We start from the raw sequence: 8,336 nt of genomic DNA, 5'->3' as shown, positions 1-8,336 counted from the left end.
CTCGGACTACAACTCCCATGGGGCCGCGCCGGCCCGCCGCCATTTTGTGCGTGCCCGCTCGGCGCTTAAGGGGCTGCGCGGCAGCGCGGGGTGTGAGGGGCTCGGCTCGGCTCGGCTCAGCCTGTCTTGGCTGCTTGTCCCGGGCTAGGCAGGGACACCGGCGGTATTTTTGGGGGGAAGAAGCCCCGGGAGGCCTCCACCGGTCCTGCTGCAGGGCCCCGCTCCTCCTTTCCGTGTAAATTTTGGTGATCGGCGTGTGCATGTGGCGCTCTGCGTAATAAAGTTACTAATTCCTGTGCCTTGTCGCAGCGTCTGTTTCCTTCTTCTAACACACTAACGTGCTTTTCAAACGGGCTTTTGCTTGCAGGAATGATACTTACAAGGAAGTTTTGGTGTTGGTTGCGGGGTTTGGAACCAGCCTGCGATTCAGTCCATGGTTTGGGGGGTTACAAAGTCAGCTTGGGTAGCAGTGACTAAATTGTGTAGATTGGGGAAATCTTAAGCACTCCGATGCTCTGTCAGTTCCTGTTGTGCCCTGTAAAATTCTATCGATATGTGTATACATCTGGTTGTATAAAACAATCTATAGGAGTAATACATTTCTACTTCAGTTACATTCCGCTTTTTTTCTTCTTTATACTAGGCTACTTCTATTGTTTTCCATGAATACCACCGTTGTGTTGGTTCTGAAATAAAAGGTTATGATATTCCTGCATTTCTTTGCTGAATGTCAGCAACATGAAGCACAGTTCTTGCAAAAGCTGGATGCTGAGGGTCCTTGGGAACTAGCAAGGAGCTAGATTTCCTTGCCATCCTCTTAGCTCTGTGCTCCACTAAAACTTCAGTGTACAAAAACTTTTCCCTATTGTTATCTTCTTTTTTTTTATTTTTCTTTTCCCCGAGGCTTTATTTTCTGCCTTTTTCTTTTCTAGGCGTGACGCATATGTACAACTAACTTATTTGAAAAGCAGGAAGTTGAATAGCTAAATATTATTTTCCTAAAAATTACTGACATTTTACATAACTAAAAAAAGAAAATCATAGATACATTACAGTTTGAGAACATGTTTCAGTGCAGATGGTCACTTGGGCTTTCTTTTTCCTTTTAGACTGATTAAAAAATGAGTGAAGATTCTAATAGAAATCTGGATAAAAACCATGACCAGCTTAATAAAAAACACAGTGTCTCCTCTCCTGATTCAACAGTATCTTTTCTTCTAACAAGCATTGGCAGCAGCAATTCGTGCTCAAACAGTTTGATTCAATACAAGGACAAGCTTTACAGCTCTGCATCTGAGGCTCTAGAAGCTTATATTGAAGATTTTGATCTAAGTCTCACGTCTTCAGAAATAACCACTGGAAAAATCTGCCTGTGCCAAAGTACTCCCAAACAAGCTGAGTTTTCAAAGCATCGTGTCAAAGAAAAATACGGTATGTTTTCTGCAAGTACGTCTTTTAACAAGTCTTGGAGTTTGCTGTTTTGTTTGGTTTTTTTCCTCCATTGTCAATGGTTTTGCAACTCCTTGTCTCATACCAGCTATGTTTTGGTGAAGGAGTATTCCCTGTACAACTGCCTGCAAGTCTTTGTGGTATAATAAATGATGCTTGTTCATGGCTAGTGATATTTGTCGTTCTCTGTGGAGCAAATAATTGAATTCAGAAAATATTCCAAACTGTAAATGTGTAGTATGAAAGGTGGGGTAACTTTTGACTGCTAGTTTTTTTTATCAATATTTTGATTAGAAATTGAACCATTCTTGCAAGAACTAGAATTCAGTACCCTTTGGTTAATAATGTATTCAGTTTTAATTTATTAGATCTTACAAATGTGTCATTCTGGTATGCTTGAAGTTCTGCGATTCATGTAAACTGTCTTTGTTTTTCAGCGTTGGGTGACTGTAATGAGCACATAGGATTAAGTTCTCTTGCTTCACCCTGTAGAAGGGAGACGGAATGTGACCCAGACTTGATTAGTCTTGCGACAGATGATCTGTTAGCATTTCCAGCAGATGGATCACTGCCCTGCGTCCCGAGTAGTCCTTTTAAATCAAGACATCAAAATAGTGAGTGGAACAGATGGTCAGTTAAAAAACCTGTCTGCCCTTACCACACCGTGTCACTTGATACTGAAAGGGGTTTCTGTCTTCAGGAGAATGGGAAAGCTGATGCTAATGAAAATGTACACAAACACTTCGGTAAAAAGAAATACAATGCGTTTACACGTAACAGGTACAACTCTGTCTCCTCTAAAGGAAGTTCCAGACCCTTATCTGTTGAGAACTGTGCCACTCTTCCTGCTAAGAACTATCCAAGGTGGCTTACCAGTCAGAAGTCTGACTTAAGTGTATCAGGGATAAGCAGTATTCCCAGTTTTCACTACCCAGTCTGGCTTAAGAGTCGTAACCTTTTTTCTGCTGTGACTAAAGAAAGTGATGGACACAATTCTAATATACAAGGCAAAGCTTCCTCTTCACAGATTTTTGAGATCCTGAAAGAACAATGCTCCGTAGATAAAGACAGTTCTGATTTTCTTAAAAAAAATGGTTGCCTGGATCTGACAGGTGATAACGAAGTAGCAGAAAGTTGCAAGTATGACAGCCCAGATGCACTCTTCCAATCTGGTAACTCCTTTTCAAGGCACACGAAACAGTCATTCGGAGGTAACTGTAGTTCACAATTGTTTTTGAATTTTGAGGAAGAGCTAATAAAGACATGTTCATTTTAAAACAAAAGCTCTAGTTTTGTTAGTCTGCACTGTGCAGCAGATTTATTTACTTCCATCTTTGACAAGTGATTCAAAGCATTTATTAGTAGATGACCAAGCTGAGCAGCTTTTATACTGTAACTTTTCATATATTAATGCATATTTAAGCATTCCTTTTACAGCAAAGAATATTACAGTGGCATATTTGGTACCTTACTGCAAGATAATGACAATAGTTACATAAATAGTTGAATAGAATTTCAAGCATTAAATTAAATTATATGATGTGTATGCTTTTTATTCGTTATGCAAAGCACAAATATTGATCTCTTCCTTTTTCCAGGAGGTTAAATGGAAAAGCTAAGTTAAAATGTTATTGTTGTGAATTCAAAGTCACGAAATGCCAGATAATACAAATGTCTGCAAACACCTTTCCAATATATATGCATGATGGACTTCGAATACATGCATATATCCTTTTTTTTCCCACACATAATTTTTCTACCAATCATGAAAAAGTTGGGCATAAAAATATATGAGAATGTCTCTGTCATGATTAGTGCTTGTCTCAACTTACTTTAAAATGTGAGTTCTGTATGTGATTGTATATGTGATATGCACGTATATGTTTGTGTTTCTTCTCCCAGGTGTCTGTAAAAACAGCTGTTAGAAGAACCTGTACAAACAAATAAGAAAAGTAACTTAAGTTTTTGCAGGATTAATAAATAATATTTGTTTGGTGAATTAATTATATTTCTACAGAAATTTTAATTGTATTTTCTACAGCATGAAAGCATATAAACATTAAATAATCTTGAATGCAGCATGTGATACTTGTTTTATGTAGGAAGAGAAACACTTGATTACTTTAAACATTCTCCCACCTAGAAACAATTTTTTGGTACTGCTGATTCATGTTTTATATTGCCATACCAACATAAGCAAAGGTGTTGTGCTGTGGCTACCCAATCTGTAAGATTTTTCCAGTGATAATTTATCTATAGTAATTTTGAGTATTACATAAAATTAAAAGTAGTATGGAAATAATGTGTCTAATCCTCTTCAAGGGCTTTCTCTCCTTGCTTTTTATAAGACCAACTTGAGCTGCTTACCTGGAAGGCTGACAGAGATCTGGAGAGTTTAAATGAAGGTTCGTCAAATGCTCTGGAAAATGATGGCAGTCCTTCTACAACAGATATACTCGGAGCAGAAAGATCATGGGAAAATGTTCCGGGTGCTTTGTAAGTAAATACAGATTACGAAATACTTTGTTCGGGAAAATGCGTTAGGTATTTAATTCCTTTTGTGTATAGTTTATAAATAATGGTAATATGGCATGTGCATAAAGGATTTATTGTTAGATTTCCTGTGTAGTGCTAAATATTTGATATTCTGAGGTCAGGAGATTAGTGCACTACTTTCCCTTTTTCACTGTCTTGCAAAGAGTGCTGTCAATATTACTTATTGTTGTCTTTTAATAATATATTTTATATATCATTGATACACAAAGATATTTACTTTAAGAGAACAATTATTCAGTGGAATTTAAATTGGTAAATTTAACAGTAAATGAAAAATGAAATAATTTTAGCTATATTTAACAGGTGAGCAAAAGTCTCAATCTGCAGCATTCCTATTACTAAAAATATTATTAAAATAACTATTTTTCTTCAGGTGTTGAATATTAATGCTGGAATTGCAGATGTAAGAAAAACACCCCCGTATACTATATTATAGCTAAAAATTAGTTGTCTTTTTTTTTTTTTAATTTATTATCATAATTATTTGGTTAGTCACTTTTTATGGCTACTCAGGATTTGATTAAACTGGCAAAACTGGAAAAAGTAGTAGTGTGGTTCTCTCATAGTCACCACAGCAGTGACAGGACTATTCAGTGCCCTTCAGTGTTGCATTTATGTGCGGTATGTCTGTTTTCATCAAATGGACTATATAATTCTCTCAGATTATAAACCTGTTGTTATTCTCCATTGCATGTTTAATGTTGGTGCAGCAAATCACCAGTGCCTGCATGCTGGGAGGACAAAACCAGTCCTCTGCCATTCCCCAAGGCAGACATCATTCATAAATTCTTGGAAGACTGTTTAGATGACAAAAACAAGGTCAGTAAAATTGAGTGTTTACTGCTTAGAGTGCCCAGAATGTGTAAGGCTGGTAAATATTAGAAGGGGAGATACCTATAAATCGGTTTCCTTCTTCTAAAATGTACGAAGTAGAAAGTCAAACTGACGTAATTTAGTCACTTTTCAGCATGATGAATTCTTAAGGTTATTAAATCCTATAATCTAACACTTAGTTTTACTTTTACGTTCCATATTTTGTTTAAATAGTAATTTTCCTGCCTCAAGTAAAAGAAAAAAGGGTTTTGTTATTGATTTATTAAATGCTTCCAATTTAAGAACCTTGCTGATGTCGTGCTGTGAACCTGATGAGTCAGGTTCAAGGGGTAAATTAATATATTATTATTCATGCTGTTGCACTGGAATTGGGTTTTGGATTGAATTTACTCTCTTTAGATTATTCATTATTTTAATCCCATTCTTACATGTTAATCACCTTCTTGGCAGTCTTAATATTGTTCAGTCTTTCATTTTAATTATATGAACCCTCTCCATTTCTGTTATCCTTTACTCAGCTAGGGAGATGAGCCCCGAGCCCGGTGTTCTAGTTCAAAGGCATAACGTTAATTTATGTCGTGGTATGTTTCTTTTACTTTCTGCCCTCTGTCCTTGAATCTTAACTGCTCTAATATTCTGTTTTCCCATCCTGCAGTAAACAAAGCATCATCCTTTAAGTTAGTCCACAGTGGCACATACTTCTATTTCCCTATGGGGTTGTTTGACACAGAACCTAACAATCTGCATGAGTAATTCAAATGATTCTGTCTAATGAATTTGGCTTCATTTCTGGGCACGAGTATTTCTAGATTACCCCCAAAGTTTGTCACCTTGAATTATTTTGCTTGCTTGTTTTGTTTTTTATTATTGAATGAGCAGATATCACGTAGGTGCTAATTATATGAATAAATCTATGCTTATCATTAATGATGCTTACTTGCTGTCAGTTACGTTAAAAGATGTTTTAGCATTGCTGCCATAGCATTAAAAGGACTTGACACTAACAGTCATCATATTCTTGAATGATTTTACACAAGCCAGGGCTGAGACCTTTCTGTGTTGCTTCAGGTCTTCCTAACAATGTACATATTTACAGTGACTTCACTAACTCTACAGAGGCATAAATTAAGATGATCCAGCGTAGCATCACATATGTGCAATTTATCAATAGACTTGTAAAGAACAAGTAGAGAGAAACACTCACAAGTTTGCCTTTAAGCTGTTTGAGGGAAACTTCAAAACTTTTTTGAATTTTGATGTGTACTGATCAACAAATGTTACTGTTAAGTGCACAATCAACAAATTCTTTGGTTTTTGGTTTAGGAAAACATCTTTTCTGGAAATCATAATCACAGACCCCTGGAAGCCTTGAAGCTAATGTTGTTTAAGCTTCAAGCAATTCAGGGAAGTTTAAACCCGAACGAAACGGCTGAGCAAAAGGAAGAGTTTGAAAAAGTAAGTAGTCAGTTTCCTTGTACTGTCTCATCAGTATTGATGTGCTGTTTACATTCTTTTATGGCCTCGGTTTCCAGTCAGTGTCAAAAGAACACTGCCAGCAGATTCCATCCAGGTTGCATCAAGATCCAAAGTGCTGTGCCCTAAAGCCCCGTGGTTTTTTTGCTGTTGCTGCTGCCGTTGTGAATCAGAGTCTCGGTGTCCTGTTCCACTGGGGCACCGTGTCGCTGATCAGCAACTTGACTTAAGCAAGTTGGCTTCAACAGTGCTGCAGAAAGCTCTGGTTATCCAGAAGATGGCGACATTCCAGAGCATCCTGCCCGAAGAGAGCACATCACGCTCACCTGCTGCTCGAGCAACAGCTAGAGCAGCCACTTGCTGTGTTCTGGTCACGCTGTCTTCTGATTATGTCCCAGTTAATATCAGGCTTTCGGGGGCATGGGCCACATTTTTAAAAAGTCATTCTCAAATGCTTTATCCTCGCCTGCTTTGGCATCAGGGATTCAGTATTTTGTGTCCCTTTTGTTTCAAAATGATTTCCCGGATTTATTTCCTTATAACAGCTTCATAATGCTTCTTATATACAGTTCTTAAAGTTTATGTCCTATACTCGGTAGTGAATGAATTCTCCATGCATATGGCTAAGGCAGGCTGAAAGAATGGGCCAGGGGGAGCAACCTTCTGGAACATCATAGCTGCATAGGAACTTTGATTAAACCCCTCCTGAATTGCTCTGTTTCTGTAAAGTTCTTGGTAATCCTTTCCAATGAAATGCGCTATAAAAATGTTTTGTTACATTCAGGTATGTTCCTCAGTTTACAATTTCTTTTTTTTTGTTTTAAGCTTTTTGAAAAAGCAGACGCTGAATTAAAAGTCTGTGACAGCGAGATAATCCCTCTTACTAATTCTATTCAGAAGTAAGTGACTTGATTTTCTTACTTTTCACTGTTTTCAGAAAGTAGAGAAAAAGAATGATAAATTAGCTGAGAGTTGTGGTGTGATCTGAAAACTGTTAAGAATAAGCAAATTGTGAATAATAAACGACAATCTTACTGGAAAGTTGTAAGTAACTAAAGAAATAATTTTGGGAGAAGGCAGAATGGAAAACAGGTTTTGATTATGCAGAGCATTTGTTTCAACAAACGTCAGTGTTGCAGTATAGTTTTCTACTGTAAAGTAAAATTAAAAGGTTTATGTAAAAATACAGTAACTTTTAGTGTGGGTATGCTCTTTGATAACATGATGTTAGCGTTTATCACCGTGTTAAATACCTATTCCATAATAATTTAATAGAAACCGGGTGTGCATGAGTGGCCATATTTGAGAAGACGTGTTTAAAATTTCAGTTCCAAAAAGTATTTTATCTTTTTCTTAAAGAAAATCTTAATATGTTTTATAATTTCTAAAACAGAATGAATGGACAGTTAGACAAGATGATGTGAACTGTTTCTAAACAATTCAAACTGATAAACTGTTAGTAAGCAACCTGTTAGTAAGCAACCTGTTAGTAAAACATAATTTTGTGTTGAATGTAAATACTTATACACTGTTATTAAAGTCTTCATAATTCATAATTTAGGGCTTTACACCATGTGTCACGTCTTAAGAGTCTCCTTGAAGATACCAATATGAAACAAGGGCAAAGTGATGATCATCAAGAAAATAAAGAAGAAAAAAGCTGATATCTACAAATAGCTTAATACTGTATAATTTAAATAATTTGTCGGCCTGTACATTGTTCTTTTTTTTTTTTGAAAGGTGGACCAGTGCCTGTTCTGAAACAATATTTTATTCATTATTTCTGTACATGTTCGTTACTTTCATGAGTTATTTCAAACCTTGAGTTATTAGTGCCTCCAGTAGGGTCTAACAACATGTGACAAGACACCACTTTTAAAAGAATATGGAATTAAAACAATGTTAACATTTCATGGAAGAAGCCCTGCGTGTTTATATTTAAAAAAATAATAATAAAATAAATAAACTAAACTGTTTGTCCAGTTCTGGTTACCATTGTTACACAGCCTATTCGAATTTTTCTT

At 36.5% G+C, this 8,336-nt stretch overlaps 1 protein-coding gene across 4 annotated transcripts; it reads left to right on the top strand.

The window, feature by feature from the left end:
• Window positions 1–31: 31 nt before the first annotated feature.
• On the top strand, window positions 32–8,283 carry CZH18orf54 (chromosome Z C18orf54 homolog). Of its 4 annotated transcripts, none has more exons than XM_040539852.1 (8): window positions 32–235; window positions 1,110–1,431; window positions 1,887–2,660; window positions 3,795–3,945; window positions 4,716–4,824; window positions 6,163–6,294; window positions 7,138–7,211; window positions 7,874–8,283. In XM_040539852.1, the coding sequence occupies exons 2-8, from the start codon at window positions 1,122–1,124 to the stop codon at window positions 7,974–7,976; spliced, it is 1,653 nt and encodes a 550-aa protein (XP_040395786.1). In that variant the 5' UTR covers window positions 32–235; window positions 1,110–1,121; the 3' UTR covers window positions 7,977–8,283. The 4 variants fall into 4 exon arrangements, with proteins under 4 accessions (XP_040395786.1, XP_040395784.1, XP_040395785.1 ...); XM_040539851.1 differs by having other exon boundaries at window positions 33–235; window positions 1,110–1,446; XM_040539853.1 differs by having other exon boundaries at window positions 34–235; window positions 1,110–1,446; window positions 1,887–2,063.
• The last annotated feature ends 53 nt before the right edge of the window (window positions 8,284–8,336 follow it).

The sequence above is a fragment of the Cygnus olor genome, chromosome Z, assembly GCF_009769625.2.
Source record: "Cygnus olor isolate bCygOlo1 chromosome Z, bCygOlo1.pri.v2, whole genome shotgun sequence".
Classification (NCBI taxonomy): Eukaryota; Metazoa; Chordata; class Aves; order Anseriformes; family Anatidae; genus Cygnus; species Cygnus olor.
This window is presented reverse-complemented; position numbering and strand designations above follow the sequence as displayed.

Bases quoted from the DNA above. Each gene is read 5' to 3' on its own strand.
- CZH18orf54 (XM_040539850.1), top strand. From the start codon at position 1,122: ATGAGTGAAGATTCTAATAGAAATCTGGATAAAAACCATGACCAGCTT. The intron at 3,946-4,715 runs GTAAGTAAATAC...ATGTTGGTGCAG, and splicing joins GAAAATGTTCCGGGTGCTTT to CAAATCACCAGTGCCTGCAT. The intron at 6,295-7,137 runs GTAAGTAGTCAG...TTTTGTTTTAAG, and splicing joins AAAAGGAAGAGTTTGAAAAA to CTTTTTGAAAAAGCAGACGC.